This window comes from Ursus arctos, unplaced genomic scaffold (assembly GCF_023065955.2).
Source record: "Ursus arctos isolate Adak ecotype North America unplaced genomic scaffold, UrsArc2.0 scaffold_8, whole genome shotgun sequence".
NCBI lineage: Eukaryota > Metazoa > Chordata > Mammalia > Carnivora > Ursidae > Ursus > Ursus arctos.
The window spans coordinates 8594918-8617316 of record NW_026623100.1 but is presented as its reverse complement, the minus strand read 5'-3'; the positions used below and the strand labels follow the sequence as shown (position 1 = coordinate 8617316).

General features: G+C 44.5%; 1 protein-coding gene across 6 annotated transcripts in view; it reads right to left on the bottom strand.

The window, feature by feature from the left end:
- The window catches only part of TBC1D8 (TBC1 domain family member 8), a 104962-nt gene that overhangs the window by 46629 nt on the left and 35934 nt on the right, over positions 1-22399 (bottom strand). For 3 of the 6 annotated variants that reach the window (XM_044378752.3, XM_026488083.4, XM_044378759.3), the window contains exon 2: positions 17642-17797. In XM_044378752.3, coding sequence (XP_044234687.3) covers positions 17642-17797 — 156 coding nt within the window. The remainder of the gene's footprint in view (positions 1-17641; positions 17798-22399) is intronic. The other 3 variants (XM_026488061.4, XM_026488070.4, XM_048222629.2) reach the window with 1 other exon arrangement.

The window sequence follows — 22399 nt, the reverse complement described above, 5'->3', positions numbered from 1 at the left end:
TCTTCCTCTTCTTATAAAGAGTCCCATCATGGGGGCCCCACCCTCATGATTTTCTCTAAACCCAATTACCTCCCCAGGTCTCACCTCTAAATACTACCACACTGGGGGTTAAGGCTTAGATATATGAATATGGGGGAGGAACACACCATTCAGTCCACACCAACCCGTGATCTTCCCAGCTGTCCATCAGCACCCCCCCCACACACACACTCTTGCTCTTTAAGGATCAACAGACTGGAGATGCAGCCATGTGCAGTTTAGGAGAGCTAGCTCTGGGGGACATGGTCAGGATCCTCTCACTGTCATCCCCCTCCCACCCAGGAGGCCCCTGTGGTTTTGGGGAAAACCCTAGCCCTTCAGGCTACCCATTCCTCTTATAAGGGGGAAAGATCCTCTTAAAACAAAATCAAACCAAGTTATTCCAGGCTTCACTCTCATGAAGCTTCTGAGTGTCGTCTACCTGAACTCCGGCCACTCAGGGTCTGCTTGGTTACTCACACTCAGGGCTGAGGTGCCTTAGGCAGACGTCAGGTTTGCCCACCTCTGGCTTAAATCTCTGCCGTTCAGTGTCTTCCACTGGCAACTGTGTAGGTGTCAGTCACAAAAACGCCTCCTATACCTGGAGGGGTCAGCAATGGGGTCTTCCTAATGGGCAGACAGCACATCACACTGTCTCAAGAGAGTCCTTGGGTCTTCACTAAAGCCAATAAACTTGCACAAGAGCCTTGAGGATGCCTGGACCTCTGCCCTTCTCTTTAAGGTTTGCTCTTTCTAGATCTTTGTACTTTATTATCTAGCATAATAAAACCAACTGGTCAGATTTAAGGCAAAGAATAAATGGGAAAAACTATCCTCACTGGTCATCAATCTTTTTGAGTATTTTTTTTAAAGATTTGAGTGAGAGAAAGCATGGAGCAGGGGTAAGGAGCAGACAGAGGGGGAGGGAGGGAGGGAGAGGGAGAATCTCAAGCAAACTCCCCACTGAGTGTGGAGCCTCCACAGGGCTCAATCCCACAACCGACACCATGACCCGAGCCGAAGTCAAGAGTTGGATGCTCAACTGACTGAGCCACCCAGGCACCCCTTGAGTGTGTTTTCATAACCTCCTAATTCATTTAAAAAAACAAAAACAAAAACTTGGCAGAACAAGGAAGAACAAGAGAAGGGAGAAGACACCTTTATGACCTTTGTATTCCAGGGACTAGCTCACTGCTGTGTAATGAAGACATCTGAATAAGGAAATGGAAGCTCAAAAACTTCTCCAAGGTCATAGGTATTGAAGGAAAGGCAAAAGCAGGGTATGAAATTCTCTAAAACCTTGATGTACCCTGGGGGCCTCCCGTAGTAAGCTGCATTTTAATTTCAAAGTAACATTTACATAATCCTTAGGTCCATTACTTCCTATGGCTTGACTTTAAAAAAAAAAGTCATTTTGTGTTTGTACTTACAGCAATTCCAATTTCCTGAGTGCCTCTTTCCGGAGGACACGAAACAGGTTTTCATCTATCCTATTAAGCTTATAGGGCCAGCACAGTTCATTGTTAACAGCTAAACATGTAGGTCATCCTCAACTTATCCATAAACACAGACAGCGCGAATAAAACTATAAACAAGCCCCAACACAGTCTATCACATGGAGTGAAGACCTGAAATAAAGCCATCAAAAATTTTGGCTTTTATTCTTTTAAAGATTCTTCTACTTACGGGGAGGAGCTTATGACAGGGAAAGGTAATTCTGAAACAAAACCACGCCTCCACCTTGAGAGAGAAAACAGGCACACACATAAAAATCTGTCAGTGAAACACAATTAGATTTCATTACAATCTGCCCTGTTCCTGAATCTAAGACATAGCTGCATGTCTCTCCCAGCCAAGACAATCAACATGATGAAACTTTTCCACCCTACTGTCTTCCATTTCCTACAAAAGTTGCCAAATGGCAGGGAAATTTTCCAAACTAGAATTTCCTCTGCAGGGAAGTCTTATGATAGGCTTCCAAAATACCGTAAGTCAGTGCATGTCCTCAGCCCCGAAGGACTAAAAAGTCACTCAACAGATCTCACACACCAAAGTTCTAAACCTGAGCTGTCACCAGGTTTCCCAAATCACACGGAGTAGCTCATCAGAAGATAGCGTTTTAAAAAATGAAACAGAAAAGGGAATACATGGCATTTCATAAGAGCAACCACTGATTTGTAAAATATTTGTTAGAGGTAAGCACACACACATAAATATTTCTCTGTCTGTGGGTCATGCTCAAAAAACGTTGGAAAGCCACCACATTACAGACATACAAGTGGTGGGAAACGCAAAGAAAAAATAAGAACATGAGAACACGTCACCCATTGAAGGGGTGGAATGATTAAAAAGGCTACAAATTAACAGCATGGCAATATTCTCACTGTTTCTGCTGTGGGCCTTCCAAAACCAAGACAGAGGAGAGCTACAGTTACGGACTGAAGTGTGTCCCCCCAACAAATGCATCTGCTGCAGCTCTAAGCCCCAATATGACCATATTTGGAGACAGGGCCCTGAAGGAGTAATTTAGGTTAAATGCAGTCAAAAGGTGGTGCCCAGATCCGAGAGGGCTAGTGCCCTTTTAAGAAGACGAACAGGGGCGCCTGGATGGTGCAGTTGGTTAAGCATCTGACTCTTGGTTTCCTTAGTTTCAGCTCAGTTCATGGTCTCTGGGCGGTGAGATCGAGTCCCTAGTTGGGGTCCATGCTTAGCATGGAGTCAGAGTTTCTTTCTCCTTCTCCCTCTCCCCCTACCCCCAACATGCTTGTACACGTGTTTTCTCTTTTGCGAGTGCTCTCTAAAAAATAAATAAATCTGGAGGGGGAGGAGGAGGAGAGAAAGAGACACCAGGAATGCTCTATGTGAGGACACAGAGAGAAGATGGCCGTCTGCAAGACAAGGAGAGGGGCTTCCGGAGCAACCAACCTTGCCAGCACCTGGATCGTGCACTTCCAGCATCCAGAACTCTGAGCACATAAATGTTGGTTTAAACCACACAGTCTGTGGTATTTTCTTATGGCAGCCCTAGAAGGTCAACAGAGCTGTTTAAAACCAAAATGTATAGGAACACTGTAGATTTTAACAGAAATCCAATTGGCAAAATTATACCTTGTTTTATTAAGGCCAAATAAGATTTCTATTGTTGCAGAATAAGACTTCTATTTCCTAAGAAAATCAAGTTCAGAGGATCTTAAACATCACCCACACAAGAAGTCAAATCAGATTTATAAATACCTATGCAAAACCAAAATACAATACTAGAAACCCCAATTAACCGCAGAACAACCAACAGTGATGACTTCTAAATTACCAGCTCTAAGGCAAAACAGCCAGAGGTGGTAGACACAGGCCGTTTTCTGAATTCTTAGCACGTTCCCAGGCATTTTGTTAGATATGTCATACACTTGATATTGTTTATCTTAATAAAAATAGCACAAAGTAGGTGGTATTATTTTCTGGGTAAGAAAACTCAGGGCAGAGAAGAGCCAAGCTCAAGGCTGGTTCTCCTGGCTACTAAGGCCTCACTCTATCCTCACACACAGTGGAGATGGGAGCCTGGGGAAGCTGGCCAGGCAGCTCCCCAGAGCTGAGTCACTGTCAAGCTCACACACAGTATTTATTTGCCAAAGTTCCCCCCAGAGGTATTTTCAGGAAATAAAACAAGCATCTCATTGTCTATACCTACAGCTTCTGCACGAACACAGCCATAAATAACTTCATCCAAGCTTCAGTTTTCAAAAGCAACTGTTTTCTCTCTGCTTAGTAACTATCCAACCGAATTAAGGGCCTTCCCCAGCTACCTAAATCCTAATTTACAATGAATGGACATTCCACGTGTGTAGTTTGGAGCTGTTTCTTTGAACTAGTACATTTCTCCTCCACCCAAACACTCAATGGCTACCATCGAATGCCTGGACTGAAAAAGCCATACAGACCACAAAGGGGCTAATTAAAAGCAACACTGCCAAGGCAGCATCATTTTTAAATTTCACACCACACTCATCCTAGACAGAGTAACTCAGAAGCAAAGAATTTGAGGTAAGAATCACAGATGAGCAGAGAAGAGGGCTGAACCAAAGCCCTTCCCTTTCAGAAACCACACTCCCTTCACGTGGATACTCTAACATCTGATCCGTGCCTGAGGCAGTATCTTCACAGGAACCTGTGAAAGCTCAGTATCAATACCACATCATCATGTCCTTGACCTTTTCTGCCTTCAAATTAAAATACTGAGTCCCTAAAAGTATTTGCAGTAAGTGGAAAAACTCAACCTTCCTGACACCGAAAGTAAAATAGATTTTCAACTTATAATTAAAATAATTAAAATGCCCTTGTATTAGTGCCATTAGAAACACTGCTCATAATGAGAAACAAAGGTGTAGGAAAATCTAACCATTAACCAAAAGGGAAAAAAAAAAAAATCAATAGAAACAGAACCAGAAAGGACAGAGATAAAATAATCAGCAGACAAGGACATAAAACAGCTATTACAAATATACTCCAAGAGTTCAAAAAGTAGAGGAGAGCATGAGAATGGTAAGAGACCAAATTAAAGATAAAGAAAAAGATCCAGGGGCGCCTGGGTGGCACAGCGGTTAAGCATCTGCCTTCGGCTCAGGGCATGTTCCCGGCGTTATGGGATCGAGTCCCACATCAGGCTCCTCTGCTATAAGCCTGCTTCTTCCTCTCCCACTCCCCCTGCTTGTGTTCCCTCTCTCGCTGGCTGTCTGTCTCTCTCTGTCGAATAAATAAATAAAATCTTAAAAAAAAAAAAAAAAAAGATCCAAACCAAACTTTTAGGGATGGAGAAATAGTGTCTGTATTCAGAAATATACTGGATGGGGTTAAAAGTAACTTACACACTGCAGGGAAAAAAAAAGTAGGGAACTTGGACAGAGTGATTAAGAACTAAAATGAAAAGCAGAAGAAAAAGGATTAACAACAAGGGAAATTACAGAGCATCAGTGAGCTGCGGTACAGCAGCAAGCAGCCTAATTGGAGTCCCGGGGGGGGGGGGGGAAGGGGACGGGTGGGGCAAGAAACAGAGAACAGAAAAAATAGGTACATATTTGAAGAAATTGCTAAGTTTTTTTTCAAGTTTGATGAACACTATAAACACACCGATCCAAGAATCTCAACAAACTCCAAGCAGAAAAAGCATCAAGAGAAATCACATAAATGCACATCTAATCAAACTGCTGAAAGCCAGTGATGAAGAAAAAAGACAATAATTATAGAGCAACAAAGAATGATAGATTTGTCCGAAACAATGCAAGCCAGGAGACAAAGAAGAACAGCTTTAAAAGTATTCTAGAAAAAAGCTAATTTACAGGTACTTGAAGAAAAGGAGTGAATTCCCGTATAACTTGGGAATAATAAAACCTTTCTAAGCATGTCTCAAAATCATTAAGTTTAAAAGAATGGCATTCTAAATCCCACTACATTAAAAAGCCTTTGCAAGGTAAAACACACCAAAAGTAAAGGCTCTAAAGGACATGACAAGCTGGAAAAAGATTTTTTTTAATTTCATTGCTCAAAGGACTAATATTCCTAATATTTAGACAGTGTCTAAAAATTGAGGGGACGAAAAGAATCACCCAATAAAAAATGAAGCAAAGCCTAAGAACAAGGAGTTTCTGAAAATAGCCCTTAAACATAAAAGACACTCGACTTCCTCACAATACAAGGATGGCAAACGAGAACCATTGCAGAAACACCTACGAGGATGGCAGAAATCCACAAGTTTGACAACAGATACAATGACGAATCTGGGAAAACAGGTACTTTCATCCATCGCTGATGGCAATTTTTTCCAGTGTTACAAACCCGATGGAGGAAGGGACATTTAGTGATATCTAACAAAGCTTTATATTCATTTACTAGAGTTGGGATTGCAGGACTGAAAGGGTAATCTATCCCAATGATTCAGCAGTCTAGGCACAAAATTATTTATTTACCAGGCTATTCACTGAGGCATGGCCAGGGATGAAAACACCACAAATGTCCATCAGTAGGGGCGCCTGGGTGGCTCAGTCGGTTAAGGGTCTGCCTTTGGCTCAGGTCTTGAATCCAGGGTCCTGGGATCGAGCCCCACATTGGGCTCTCTGCTCGGTGGGGAGCCTGCTTCTCCCTTTCCCTGCCACTCTGCCTACTTGTGCTCTCTTTATATATCAAATAAATAAAGTCTTTAAAAAACAAAACAAAAAAACAAATGTCCATCAGGAGAGAAAAGGCTGAATAAACTGCGGTACTTCTACATAAATGAAAGACAAAACAAAACAAAGGAGAAGATAACCTCCACTCTCTGATATGGAATGATTTCCAGGATATGTCCCTAACTGAACAAAGGCAAGGCACAGAACAGAATAAATGTGACCTTTGTAAAAGGAGGGTGTGAGAATGTAGAGTATATTTGTAAAACAAAACAGTAGGAAGCTAAGCTAGAAAAAGAAAGGTTTCCCTATGGCAGAGGGAAGGAGGCAAGGGGGGGGTAGCAATGAAAGGTTTCTCTATACAGACCTTGTTTATAGATTTTATAGGTTTGATTAAGGAGCTATAAAAGAGTTTTCCTTTTTTTTTTTTAAAGTTAAATCAATAAGGGGGAAAAAAGCAATACTTAATTTAAATAAGTGGACAGACTTATCAGGTTATTAAAATGATTACACAGAGAAAATAGCTGTTTTAAACAATGTTGACTATACATCCATAGTTAAATATATTCTAAGGCCAACGGAGTTGCCAAAAGTTAAATTTCATTCAGTACTCTTATTGTTAATATTGATATTATTTAGGAATAATATGTATGTGGATGTGTGAGACAGTCAGATGATAATTATGTGAATATTGTTAGAAACCAAGATTTTCAGTGTATAAGAGAAAAACATAAAATCAAAGCTAAGTTATAACAATGTAGTTTTACAGTTGAATTAGGAAGTTAATGTGAATCACTAAACTCTACTCCTGCAACTAACATTACACTATATGTTAGCTAGCTAGAATTTACATAAAAACTTGAAACTTAACAAAAAAGTTAATATGAACTCATGGTTTACTTTTCTTTCTTGTAACACACACTTCTTAGCTCATACTTACTGAAAAGCCTTAGAGGCGGTGACAACCCAGCAACAATGAGCAACTCTACACCCCAGATTATGGCCCCTACGCACCATTCTCCAGTAAAAGGAACCAGGCTTACTGGAGACATGGAGGATCCAGACAGGAGGCAGAAAACGCACAAGGTGAACGTTCCACATCTCACTGGCCAGAGAGCAGGGAAGCACTCAGAGGTGACTCGGTGCCAAAAGTGCCAAAAGCCACACAAAGTGCTCTGAGGGGCAGATGATGGCACAATCCGAGTATCACAAAGGACCGCAATTAACGGACACACACTGGATGTATAAAAACTGGCTTTTAGGGTTCACTGTATGATCCTTTCAACTTCCTGTACTTTGAAAAATTTCATGATAAAATATTGAGAGAAGCACTTTAAACTTTAAGACTATGCTAAAAAGGGAAAGGGAGGGAAGAAGGAAAAAAAAAACCCACCTAAAACAATTCACTTGTCACCACTACAAATCACCAGGACACCAACTCCTCACGCTAACAAGAGGCAATTAAAGGGCCGACGTCAGCACTCCCCTCCTCCCTTTTCTGAACGTACCACGTCTCAGGGTGACCAAGTAGCCCCAGTTAAGTTCAAGTTCTCCTATACAGTCAAGCCCAAGCTGACAGCCATAAAAGAACACATCAAATGGGGGGGGGGGGGGATCACCACTTTGTGGTATATAGACGAAAAAGTTAATAGGGCAGCGTTTCTAATGGGCCAAACCATAGATGAAAGGCTGATGGGGAAGAAGGCAATTAAAAGCGGCCACCTGAACTCATTAACTAGTTTAAGCATCACTAAGACTAAGACACCCAGGGGAACCCTGCCTGCTGAGAGGATGCGGTATAAAAGATGTGTAACCACCTATCAAGTTTAAAAAAAAAAAAAAAGTTAAACCTGAATTTGACCACTTCTAAGTACCTTCCAGTTTGGGGGCGGGGGGGATTCAAAGGACTAAGAAAGGAGCTGAGCCATACCTTGAGGAAAGAAACAGAAACATAATCCACGGTCATTCTATGTAAAAACTGGCTGAATTTCTTCACCAAGTCAATGACTTGGGGGGAGAAAAAGCAGAATGGGGGAGGAAGAATGGAGGATTTCCTGACTAAAGGAGACAAAAGAAGACACAACCACCAAATGAGGTGTGTGGCCCTTGTTGAATGTGGATTAGAACCACCCAGATCAGGCACCTGGATGGCTCAGTCAGTTAAGTGTCTGCCTTCAGCTCAGGTCATGATCTCAGGGTCCTGGGATCAAATCCCACATCGGGTTCCTTGCTCAGTGGGGAGCCTTCCTCTCCCTCTCCCTCTGCCTGCCGCTCCCGTTGCTTCTCTTCTCTGTCTCTGACAAATAAATATATAAAATCTTTTTAAAATAATAATAAATCAGTGGATGAGGAGATGGCGCAGAGAATAAGAGATAAAGCAAAGTAGGCAAAACCATGATCCCAAGGCATTTTCTTCCGGATCCCAATGCATGAGCCTGGAAGATGCAATTACACTGTCCTCACTACTTTGGGGTAGGTCTGAAAATCTTCATAATGAAAAACACTTTAAAAGCCCTTTTTAATTAAAAAAAAAAATAAGTAAAAAAAAAAAGTCATCAACTTGGATAAACGGACCTCCACACCTAGGAGGAATATTTTGTAAAATACTTTGTAAAAATCTGTGAGAGCAGAGCAAGAAACAAGGGTGAAGGATTTTACACTCCCCGCATTTCTTCAGTCAGGATCTTATTTCTTATTATTATTATTTCTTCAGTCAGGATCACTCCCAGCCCCAGGCAACTCAGATGCGCCAGGTTTCAGTGGAGGTCCAAGAAGACAGGGCAGCAGCAAGCAAGCCCTCTGGGCCATAGACAGCTTCAGGGGCATGAAAGCAGCGTGAAGGGAGTAGGACACACCCAGGCTGGCAAGGCCTGCAGGAGGAGGAGCGCTCCGGCCGCAAGAGCGAGTCCGGAGCCTTCCGCTCTCACACTCTGCCTTCGGTTTTGATCATTAAGGAACCATCTAACAAGAAGTCATTCGCCAAAGTCATCTTAGTTTGCAATCCATATGCCTCAGTCAGTCTCCCCGCATCTACTAAAACAGAGGGATGAAACCAGATGTCTGCCAAGATCCCCTCCAGATGGTTTCTTCTTTCCAACAGGTCATGCTCTGCACAGATGTTAGGCAACACGGAAGAAGCCAGAGAAATGTCAGATTCCCAGCTTCACACCTTTAGATTTTATACGGGTCATATTTATTCCAAAGTATGTCAAATAACAAATCAGGATTTATGTAAGGAGACATCTCAGGCGGAAGAATTGTCTCAAGAGGGAGAAAGGGGGTCTGTTGCAACAGAGGGAGGGGGCTGTGGCTACCGGGGGAACACAGACCATGGGGCCTGCCAGTATCTACCCAGGTTAAAAAGCATTTTTTAAATAGCACTTTTGACCTTCAAATTTACTACGTCTAAAAGTTACACTCAGAAATTGCCTGCTTTTTAAAATAATTATAAGCAACATCCCTAATAGACAAACATCTTCGGGGAATTTAATTACTCTGGCATAAGCAAAATTGTTTAAAACGGTAGGAGCCTGGTGACAGAAACTCCCCGACTGAAAAGAAGCATTAGCCATTTCTAAGTGTAAATCCCACATGGAAAATGCCAGCGAGTGTTATTCAAGGAAATCCCAAGCAACTAAGGCAAATGTGCCAACTCACATTGAGTGGCCTCCGAGTGTGCACCCAGAAACAAGTTCTAACTTTCCTCCTGCAGGGCTGCCTCCCAGGTTTTCCTTGAAGTGCACAGTGAGTTCTGTTCTGGAAAAAAGATCTGGCTGGCACTTCCTCTGCTGCCCTGGCACAAAGTTCACCAAGACACTAATCTGATCCACCCTGGAACATTTCCTCCCATAATAAAATTCTCTCTCCAAAGACAAAGCAAACTGTGGTGCAGAATACGAGAAAGTAAAATGCCAGCCGTGGTCAAGGACAGAGATAAGAAAGAAATAAGAACATTCTGAGAGAACGTTCTAGAAGGACCTGTGCCTGAGCCACCAGTGAGGCACTCCTGACGCAAGATGTGGCCCTGGCAAGTTACAAAGCAACTTACGCCTTGCTTCCTTCCTCTCCAAAGTCGGTAATTATGCCAACCTATACGTTGTTGAAGGGAACAAATGAGGAAAATTTGTGCAAAAGGAAGTATTTTTTAAGCTGGAAAGCCTAACTCCTGTGATTCTTAATTTTTAAAAAACATATGCCACACATTTTCGTTAGCGGAACTACTACAGCTTCCTTTAATGACCTTGGAAATTTCAAAGCCATGTATTTTTTTTTCATTTTCCAAATCGAAAATATTAACTAAGGTTTCTTTCTTTTTTTTTTTTTTTTCAATCTATACTTTTACTCCCTCCCAAGACACAGGTATGCCTCTGCCCACCCAGGTAGGTACCTCCCTCAGATCTGCTTGAAATTCTCTGCACTCTACCGGTGGACGGTGGTATCATGGCATCGTCATGCTCACCTACTTGCTTTCTCCCAGGTTTTCCTGCTCTCCCTCGTTTCACTCAAAACCATGGGACAAGACCTTGCTAAGAAGGTGAAAACTTTGCACTTATATTGTCACAGTCACAAAAGTACTTGGGCACTTGAGTCCAAATTCAGATCTATGAAGACATGAGCATTATTAAAAGATGGTCTGTATGAAGGTTTGTCGGGTTCCTCAGAAAGTTCCTACTATCTTGGCCATGTTCCACCCGGGCTGTCTCTAAGCAAAGCAATCAGGTCCTCTTTCAGTAACCAGAAAAGACAATCCACCCCACAGCTCAATTAATCAATGTGAAAAAGAGTCCAATTCTTACAGAAGCAGTTTAACTCCGGGAACGACTGACGCAGACAATCCAGAGTCTCAACTGAGTTTCTTCTATTTCCCAAAAACAAGGCAAAGACAGTAATGAACTCAATGTTCAGGGCCATGGTAAAGAATAACGTACGTGTCAATAACACAGCAATAGCACAGAGTCACCTACCAACAGGAACACGAAATGACAGATCTGTAACTTACAGCCTCAGCTTCTCACCTGTGCAACAAAGCACAGGCTGAGACGTCAGGAGAGAAACCCCAACAAAGTCTCCTTGCTCCTCCAGGGCCCCCAAGAGCCCTTCATGTTAGGTGTCAATGCAGCCAGAAGCCGCCCCACCCCAGGCTGGCGCCCAAGACCGCTCATGTCCTCCCTCTGCTCTTCCCTCCTCTCCCGACCAGACCAGGAACTGGCTCCTGGGATGTGACTCTTCTGGTTCCACACACCACGTCCTTGGTTTCTCCTTATGTGCTGATCATTATATCCGATTTCAAAGGGAGTGTAGACGTGCAATAGATTACTCAGCGTTAAAAAGAACAAATTCTGACCCTGCTACAACACGGACGAACCCTGAAGACACTACGCCGGCCACAAAAGGACAAATGCTGTACAATTCCACTTCAATGACATTGCTAAAGAAGTCAAATCCATAGAGACAGGGAGCAGGATGGTGGCCACCAGGGGCCGGGAAGGAAGGAACGGGGACTTGGTGTGTAATGGACACAGAATTTCAGTTTGTGCAAGTGAAAAACTCTCTGGAGGTGGACGTGGTGATGGTTGCACAACAGTGTGAATGTACTTAGAGCCACTGAACTACACACTTAGAAATGGTAAAGATGGTGAATTGTACGTTGTATGTATTTTACCGCAACAAAAAATGGCTTTTTTGGGCTGCTTTTTTGTCTGTTTGGTTTTGTTTTCTTAAAGAAAGCAAGATCCCTGTTTTGCAAGTTTTTCTCCTGCTTAATGGTCCCGGTTGCTCATTACAGAGCTCCTGACCCAGGGCCTTGCCCAGCCATGGAATATCCCTGCCCTGGCTTCTCAGAAAGGGCCAAGAGGTCTTATTTGTGATTGCATGCCCCATCTCCCACTCCTCAAGGAGAGGAGACATAAGTGCTGAGCCATTACCTTCTTTAACTAGCAGACTACTTACTCATACCTAAGCAGGAGTCCACACTTGACTGCTCTGGCTTATTTGCACACCTACTATTGGCTGAACACCATGCTCTATCCTGGACACTGGAAGGGTAGCAGTGAGCAGGACCCTGAGAAAACTTTTATCTTCGTTAGAGGACCAAAAAAAAAAAAAAAGTTTAGTGACAGCAGTGGTAAGTGCTGGAGGGGCTGTACCAGCAGAGTGGGGGAAGCAGCTGGAGGGGGGTGTGGGCAGGGGTGGGGTCTCTGGGAGGGGGCATCTGAGCGCCAACCTGAAAGACTGGGCACAGTCCTCCATACCCTTCTCCTATACAAGTCCTCACCACTCTCTCACCATGCGTGTTTTATCCACTGACGCCAGTGAGGTTTATAAAGCTTTGAGATTCCTTGGTCCATGTAAGTCAAAAAATAGCAACTTATCCTTATCCCCTTCTAACCACAATCGTCCACAGATCTGCTGCCAAATAATATCGTTCACCCAGGGGATTATCTACCTAGCTCTTCCAGCTCTGCTTAAAAACAAACAGAAAAAAAAAGAAGGAAAAGAAAATTCTTCTCAAAAGCTCTCCATAGTCTCCCCGCACTGCTGTGCAAACAGCCAAAATCAAATGAAGATATAAATCGTTCTTGCAGGCCACTCTTCCTGTTCCTGCCCACGTCCTGGTGCCGCCCAGGCCCTTCCTACAGTTCTTGTTTGTGCTTTATCTGAGACTTAAAATCCTGGGCAGGGATCCTTTCTCAATGCTCAAGACACAATAAAATATTAAATATGGTGAGTCAATATCACAGTGCAGGATGCCTAAGTAACTCCCAGGAGAGGCCTAAGTGTCTCAATCAATACCACAGGCCCGAGACACAAATACCTCCCCGCTCCCTCTTCCCTAACCCAAGAAAAGCAGTGCTGCAAAGAACCGCCACTTACACAGGGGACCTTCCATGGGCAACGCAGCAGAAGAACGTGGAGCATCTGTGCACCTGCCATGGGTCAGGTCCAAGGCAAATACTCAGCCAAGGTGAAACTAAAGGAAGCAGATCCTGCCACAAGAGAAAGAGTATTCTAGGAATTCAACCTGCTCAGGACTACACTGCCAGGGTGTGGCGGGGTGGGGGGCAGCAAGTGTAAGCTGCTGCAACCTTTATGGCATGCAGTTTGGCAATACACATCCAAGATAGCCTTAGAAAGTACATCCCCCTGCTGCAGAACTTCCTTACAATGTGCTGGTCAAGGGTCTTGCCGCCTCTTACTTTCCTAATCCTCGTTCCAGCTCTACCTGCCACTTCCGGGGTTGCTCTCTGGATTCCCCAAGGCCCTGTGAAACCGGCGGAGGGAGACTTCCCTCACACACTCACCCAGGGACCCCCGACACCAAACACGTGTCTGGTACATGGCAGGCACCCAACATTTCACATGAATGGACTTTGGGGATCGAGAAGTATCCTGAAATATTTAAATGTATGGATGTTCATCTAGGTTTTTAAAATACTGAAAAATCAGAACCAATTATGTATCTGATAAAGGACTGGATGAGTAAATTAGGCTATGGCCATAAGGTTGAGTGCTGTGCAGCCATAAAGTCGCTGTGTTCCGAGAGTGCTCCAGGAGCCCTGAATGGCTACTGGAGACCTCCCCGGCCACACAGACTCAGGAACTGAGCAGGGTCCCTGCTCTGCAGAATCCCCAGAAACCAATCTAGTCAGGAGACAAACTCCAGATGTCCCCAGCAAAAGCCCCAAACCCAGAACAAGACCGACTGTTTGGCCTGGGGCAGAGTGACAGGAGAGAAACTGGAGAGAAACTGGAAAAAGGAACAGGGTCTTGCTGCTTCACACCCCACATCCAGCCCAGCACACCAGTCCTCTCCACTCTGTCCCCGAAAGTCCTCCTACATTGGTGCAAATGCCACAGGGTTGGTCTTAGAGGACCGCGTCCAAGCATGAGTGGGTTGCAGAGGAACAGCATAGCAACCAAGCCATCACCTGGCAACAAAAGAGGATAAACAGAAGAGCACAAGGTGTTCAAAAGACAGGGACTGTGTCCTAGAAGAAAAACGGAAGCCTCAAGGAGGAAAGGAAATTCTCACAAATGCTTCATGCTCCAAGACAGCAAGAACATGAACTCAGGAAAACAAAAGTACAAAGATGAGAAGATGAAACAACAGAGGAAAGGGAGAGGAGACACTGAAGAAAATGATCAAAGCACAGCCAAATGAGGGGAGTCTGAGTGGCTCAGTCAGCTGAGCCTCCGACTCTTGACTTTGGCTCAGGTCATGATCTCAGAGCTGTGGGATCAAGCCCCACATTGGGCTCCATGCTCAGCATGAAGTCTGCTTGAGATTTTCTCTCTCTTTCTGCCCCCACCCCTGTTCATGCGTTCTCTCCCTCCCTAAATAATAAGATAAAAATACAGCCAAATGAGTAAGTTAAAGCAGCAAAGTGTAGGATACAAGGCTGGAAACGGAATTATTAACTTAGAGGAAAGGACTATGAACAGCACAGAAGATGCTAGTTGAAGAGACAGATAAAAACAAGAATGAAGGGGCGCCTGGGTGGCTCAGTCGTTAAGCGTCTGCCTTCAGCTCGGGGCGTGATCCCGGCGTTATGGGATCGAGCCCCACATCAGGCTCCTCCGCTATGAGCCTGCTTCTTCCTCTCCTACTCCCCCTGCTTGTGTTCCCTCTCTCGCTGGCTGTCTCTCTCTCTCCCTCTATCAAATAAATAAATAAATAAATAAATAAATAAATAAATAAATAACAAGAATGAAAAGCAGACAACAGTTATCCAACAGAAAGGGTCTCTGAGGGGGGATTCTGATAAATGGAACATTAAATGCATCTTTAAAAATACACAGAACAGGGGCACCTGGGTGGCACAGCGGTTAAGCGTCTGCCTTCAGCTCAGGGCGTGATCCCGCCATCATGGGATCGAGCCCCACATCAGGCTTCTCCGCTAGGAGTCTGCTTCTTCCTCTCCCACTCCCCCTGCTTGTGTTCCCTCTCTCACTGGCTGTCTCTATCTCTGTCAAATAAATAAATAAAATCTTTTAAAAAAATAAATAAAATAAAATAAAAATAAAAATACACAGAACAAGGAAATTTCCTGAAGTGATTAATCAATCAGATACTGAAAAAGCACACTGAATTCCAGAAAAATTTAACAGTGTGCTCAAAGCAGTAGCAGACCGCAACCAAGTTACTAAACTACGTAACCTCAAAGATACAGAGAGATATACGCACAAAGAGCACATCACCCACAAGGGGGTAAAAAGGAGGGGGGGGGGTAAAAAAAAAGGCCAGCCTGAGATTTCTCCTGTTGCCTCGTTAAATACAGGAAGACCCTAGAGCAATGGCCACTATGCTCTGGATGTAGCCAGAAACTAACATACCTAGCTAAGGTGTCATTCAAGTCCAAAAGCAAGGGACAGACACTTGTAAATATGAGACATTACTGGGAGAAGAAAACAGGAATCTAGGCAATCAAGAGAGGAGTCAACATTTGGGGGCAGGGGTGGCTCAGTTGGTTGGGTGTCCAACTCTTGATATCAGCTCAGGTCTTGTGCTCAGGGTTGTGAGTTCAAGCTCCACATTGGGCTCCACGCTGGGCATGGAGCCTACGAAGAAGAAGAAGGAAGAAGGAAGAAGGAAGAAGGGAGGAGGAGGAGGAGGAGGAGGAGGAGGAGGAGGAGGAGAAAGAGAAGAAGAAGGAGAGACGAGACAAAATTAAAGATTCTTTATTTATTTATTTATTTGAGAGAGAGCGCGCGCACGCATGAGCAGGGCGAAGGGCAGAGGGAGAAGGAGGCTCTCTGCTGAGCAGGGAACCAGACGTGGGACTCCATCCCGGGACCCTGGGATCATGACCTGAGCCGAAGGCAGACGCTTAACCGACTGAGCCACCCAGGTGCCCCAAGAATAAAGATTCTATATTAGGAAAGCCATACTTGAGTAAAAGCCATTAGATCAATTTAAATAGAGGACAGAGCCAAAGAATGATGGACAGCATGGTGATGGACAGAATGAAAAGTACGTGAAGTTAATAATAACAGGATTTTAAATGAGAAATTGGAGAGGGAGGGGGAAGAATAAGAATGCCGGCATGCTCGTCCTCTAGGCTAGGGAGTGAACGCACATGGTCAGAATTGCAACACCGCTGTAAAAAGCCGCAATCCTAACCCTGTGATGCTTTCACAAATCTCTTCCCTTAACCTTTGATGAACCTTTTAGAAAATAAGCTCTCGTGTTAAGGAAACATTTATTTTTTGAACTTTAACATTTCTCTGGTTTTACTTCAGCTTCTCGTTTACTGAGATCAAGTAAAAATGTAATATTTTTGTTACAAAATAGCACTGTCAATTATTAGCATTGTAATTTTTTTATTACAAAATAGCAGGTTGCATTTTCACAAAGGTACTTGCGTCTTCAAAACCATTGTTGTCCCTGCCCTAAATGTAGTATAAAGTGGCCTCAATGAGGTGAATGCAGGATGACCGGAGGTTCCTTTGGGTGGCCAGGATGTGGAGTGAGAGACATTTTCTCCTTTGTACTTGTCAAGTGTTGATGGATTATACTGAATGTGCGTCGTTTTTATGATTTTATACAAATACAGAGGATTCATCTTAACTAGAACACAACAGACTGGGGAACAAAAACATACCAAGAAGTTAGCAGTGCTTAAAATTGGATGGTGGATATGGTAAAAATTTTCTTCTCTGTACTTTTCTATACTTTTCCAGGAAAAAAAAATCCAGTGTTGTTAAAGAATGTGCAGTGATGTTGGAAATTTATGGTAGCTAGTAAAGTGTTAAGAGAAAAAACAAAACCGGAAGCCTCTACGTGTATTGGCACATGTACACAGAAGAGAGATCAGCACCGATAAAGGGGTATGGAAGACTTCCTTGTCCTTCTCTCTTACCAACTTAATTTCTGGAAGGTGAACATTTATGACTTGTGTAGTTAAAAGACATATCTTGCTTTTGTTTTTGAATACAAGGGGCTTTTTGGAGGTAATGATTCCCAGGCCCAGAGATTCTGTCATGGGAGATAGAGCATTAGTGTAGGAGGACTGAAACCCCAGATGAAGAGGATGAACGGATTTCAGAATTCCCGTGGGGTGCAGTAGTCCGGTGATGCAGCAGAAACATGGAACTAGGGGGTGAAGGCTGCCCTGAGTCAGAGACAGCCCTCAGACGCTTCCCCTGTACCATTCCCATAGCTGCCCACACCCAGGAAGACGTTTGTTAGGTCAGAAACAAAATTAAGGAGAAAAGGGCTCCATTCAGACTCAATGAGATAGAGCACCTTGGAATAACACACCACGCGAAAGTCTGGCATGCCCAAGCCAAGGTGCCCAAGCTTGTACTCTTTATGTGCTTTTGATGGATGAAAAACAAAAAAAGAAAAAAAAAACAGCTCATAAAAGCAGATGAGTTTCTAAAAGGAGTTACCTTCAAGCTTCACCAACATGCAGATACTCGGCATGCTTAGACCTTAAGGTTTGGAATATTCCAACCGGAACAAAACTCACCCGTGGCTATGGCCCAGTAAACGTCTGATCCACTCAGTAACTCACCACATGCTATGGGAGAATAAACCTGGGACCCAGGCACTTGGAGCAGAATTCGAAATGGAGCGACCCGTGCATTGGAATCCAGCACTGCATCCAGAGCACCTACCAGGCGACCTTCAAAAGAAAACAGAAAGTGCACTTCTGAGCATGGGGACTGACCAGCTCCTGCACACAGTTCATTGGTGTCTAAACTCGACACCAGAAGGCAGCAGGCTTGGGTCCGGTTCTTCAGCTCACCGCTCAAGAGCCCAAGCTCCGTGAGGCCCAGGGCTCTGGCTGCCTAGTACCAGTCACCCAACATCTGGAACGGGCCTGACACGAACAGGCACTCAGTACAGATTTGCAGAATCCAATGACCAAGTGAACAAGGGGCCCTGAACACATCATCTAACTAACCTGTTTGCTTTCCTCGTCATCTCCATCACAGAGGTAACATGACTGTACATAAGAGCTGGGGATCTGTAGTCAGAATGCTTGACTCCAGACCCCAGTTTTCAAGCTGTGTGACCTTGGGCAAGTTCCTTAACCTCTCCATGCCTTGGTCTCATTCGTGAAAGGGAATAATCACAGTATACCTACCTCATAGGGTAATTATGAGAATTACCGTATGCAACATTCAAAAGGTCTTAGACTATTTATTGCCTGAGTGTAAGAAGTACCATTATTATTATATCATCATCTCAAAGGTAGATGAATAATCCCTGCCTACTCCAGAAGGGGACTGTGAGAAGCAAATAATAAACTGAAGTCCTTCACAGATCATAAAGCATACAAAGTAAAGGTCTATCCTTCTGTTGTAATGAATATCATCATGAATCCACAGCAAACACAGAAACACACACCCCCACACGCCAGGTGGCAGACGATTTCGTATTGTCCCATTACCGGTAAGTGTGTTTGCCAAGCTTCTGCACTGTAAAGTTACTCTTTTTTCCCTTTGTAATTAACAAGTATTCTGTGAAGTACTTTGAAACTACGTTTCTCATTAAATTTTCAAACTCATTTATTTCTATCAGTATGGTTTCGTGTTTTCCTACTTTATCTAATCTAGTATTATGATTATTTTGATGTTCACATTGTCTCTGACTTGGCCAGTGGGAGCCCTTCAAGGTGGCTTCTGTGTCCTTTGGACATGTCCCCATTACTCCTTCTACTCTCTGGAATGATCAAATGATCCCAGTTCATCCTGCATTTTTCCTGCTCTAGCCCTGGCATCAGCCATTTCTCTAAGAAGCCCTGGTTCATTTAGTGAAGAGTGGTATTTAAAAGCCAAGATCTGGGGTGCCTGGGTGGCGCAGTCATTAAGCGTCTGCCTTCGGCTCAGGGCATGATCCCGACGTTCCGGGATCGAGCCCCGTATCGGGCTCCTCCACTGGGAGCCTGCTTCTTCCTCTCCCACTCCCCCTGCTTGTGTTCTCTCTCTCGCTGGCTGTCTCTATCTCTGTCAAATAAGTAAATAAACTCTTTAAAAAAAATAAAAAATAAAAAAATAAAAAAATAAAAGCCAAGATCTGGCAGCCAGGTACACTTACTGCTATGGGGGTGCTTGTTCCCAGAAGCTTTCAGTGGACAGAGCTTGAGACTACACATACATGTACATATATGCATATATGTATGGGTATATATGTGTTTACATATGTATATACAAGTACACATTAACATTTTATACCAATTTTATACATTATTTTTATACCAATTTTATACATAAAAACTGAGTTCATATCAGTATCCCCAATGGCAATCACATATCACAACGTTCATTCCAGTTTCCTTCCACATTTGCAACTCTCTTCTCCAATATCGAGGAACCTGGCTTCCATTATTCTTAATGTATTTACTTATCTGATCAATCCGCCTGTGGCTACCAACGTCCCTTTTCTGACAGATGCCCTCTTCACCCTAGTCAGGCTCCAACTGTCCATCCACCCCACCCGTACAATCACCTTGATCTGTCCCAGTTAATGGCTTGAGGGGAAGAAGGAAGGGTACATAAGTTTTTATAGTGATTGTTCCTTAGGCGGCTCAGAATTTTTGCCCCCTTACTGGCTTGCTCTCAACTTGCAGATAATTGAGTGGGGCTGAAAGCTGTCAGGTGGATCAAGGGGCTGCTGCTTTAACACAGAACTGGCACAGCTGCTTAGGGGAGCTCTGTGATTAAAAGCACAGGTAGGGTGGGGGGCAGGGTAAAGTTAAAGATGCATTTGTACAAGATTGATAAAACATGTCTGTCAAAGGTTGGAGGGGAGTGAGTGACAGGGAAGCAGATGGACACTAGAAAGGTGCTAAACCGCCCCCCCATCCCACATGCAGACTTAGCACTTCCCAATTTAAGACTGGTTGTAGAATCCGCATCTAGTTTGCTAATAAGAAAAACCTGAGCAACAAAAGAAGGAAATGAGAAGGGTGGGAAATAACTTAGCATTGACACAACACAGTAGCAATCTTTTTGATCAGAAAGAGTAATTTTTTTCTCTTCAAGACCCAGGAGCTTTTGCAATGGTCAGGATGTTTTACACCAACACAACCAACCTGGTACTGAACTTCAGGGGCGGGAAGGTGGCAAGGGCAGCAATGAAGCAAAAAAGGGACTTCTAGCTTCAGCTCCCCCTGTAAAGAATTTCAAGTCCTCACGCCCACCCTAACAACAAGAAGATGAGCAAACTGACCAACAGCGGCTTTTCTGGGACCCATCAGAGAACGAAGGTCACAGGTCAAAAATCATAACCCAGAAATCCGGAGAGAAGGGACAACCCAAAGTCCAGCCAAGATCTGCTCACCTGAAGCAGAAGCTGCTGGGGCCGTAAACTGGTAGGAACACTTCAGGGGTGGTTTTGACAAATTGCTGGGGCTAAATGTGGACTAGCAGGAGAGTCAGGAACTCTGATAGCCAGTCTTAGGGGGCCCCAAACCAGTATAGTTTTTATCACCAGGTTCTCACTATGAAGAGCCAGGAAACTTCCCCACCCCACCCCCACCCAGCACGCTCTTCCAGGGGAAAGGAAGAGTCCTCACAGTGCAGAGTGCTCAGAGCATTCTCCATAACACAGGCCTGCTCTCCAGGGGACAGACTTTTCTGGAACCTTACCCCAGCTGGGCAAAGGGTGTTTCTCTGACTCCAACCCGCTCCAGTCTTCCAGGCTTTCCTGGAACTGAGGGGGGTGCAGGAGGGAGGCATCCAAGAAACACTGTCAAGGACACATCCCAGGGACACAGACCCACTGAAAGACCAAGATTCTCTGGTAAGGTTTACAGGGCTCTTCCCCCCATACTTTACCACCGCATCAACAGACTCCAGCATGACAGCTGGAAGAGCTGGAAGACCCAGAGTCCACGTGAGGAGTTTGGCTTTTGGGGGTTTGTTTTTAAGTAAGCTCTACACCAAATGTGGGGCTTGAACTCACGACTCTGAGATCAAGAGTCCTATGCTCTGGGAGAGGCACCTGGGTGGCTCAATCGTTAAGCATCTGCCTTCAGCTCAGGGCGTGATCCTAGGGTTCTGGGATGGAGCCTCGTGTCAGGCTCCCTGCTCCGCTGGGAGTCTGCTTCTTCCTCTCCCACTCCCCCTGCTTGTGTTCCCTCTCTCGCTGGCTGTGTCTCTGTCAAATAAATAAATAAAATCTGTCAAAAAAAAAAAAAAAAAAAAGAGCCCTATGCTCTGGGGCACCTGGGTGGCTCAGTCAGTTAAGCATCCGATCCCTGGTTTCAGCTCAGGTCATGAGCCCGGGGTCATGAGATGGTCCACTCCCCTCAAGCTCCGGCTCAGCGAGGAGTCTGCTGGAGATTCGCTCCCTCTCCCCCTCGCGCAAGCGCATGCGCTCTCTCCTGCCCCCAATAAACAAATTAAATCCTTAAAAAAAAAAAAAGTCACATGCTCTACCAACTGAGCTAGCCAGGCACTTGGAGTTCGTCCTTCAAGAAGCCCAAAGACAGAGAGCCCAAAGCAAGGACACCCGAGGAAGCGGAGGACCTCAGGCACCTGTCGCTACAGCACACAGACACAGCCCAAGTCCTGGTCAGAATCCTACAAAACACACACTAAAGAACGACTTCTTCAGTTCTTAGTACTCCACACAACCTGTCTGGCTTTCAGAAACAATTACAAACCGTGCCGAAAGTCCAGAAAACACAGTCTGAAGAGATGAAGCGAACGTGAGCGAACGAGCCTCGTGCACGACACAGACGAGATTGCCTGGCCGGTACTCCCAGAACCATCCGAGTCATTAAAAACGAGTCTGAGAAACAGTCACAGCCAAGATGACAACCATCTGTGAAGCGGCATCCTGAGAGGGACCCTGGAACAGAGAAAGGCCACAGCGAAATCTGAATAAAACATGGACTTCTATGAACCAACCCTCTGCGTGTTTTCTCCCGCAGCTCCGACAAGTAACCAGTAACACAAGAGCCTGAAACGAAACAAATTTATTATCTTACAGTCCTGTAGGTCAGAGGTCTGACAGAGATCTCACTGAGCTAAAACATCGTGTCAACAGGTACATTCCTTCCTGGAGGCTTGAGATAAGAATCCCTTTGCTTCCCTTTTCCAGCTCCGAGTGACCCCTTCCTCCATCTTCAAAGCCAGCAACACCAGGATGAGTTCCTCGACCAGTTTTAAAAACCCTTGTGATCACATTGAGGTCCCTGGTAATTCAAGCTCATCTCCCTATATTAAGGTCTGCTGATTAGCAACCCAACTAATCCCACCTGCATCGCTAATTC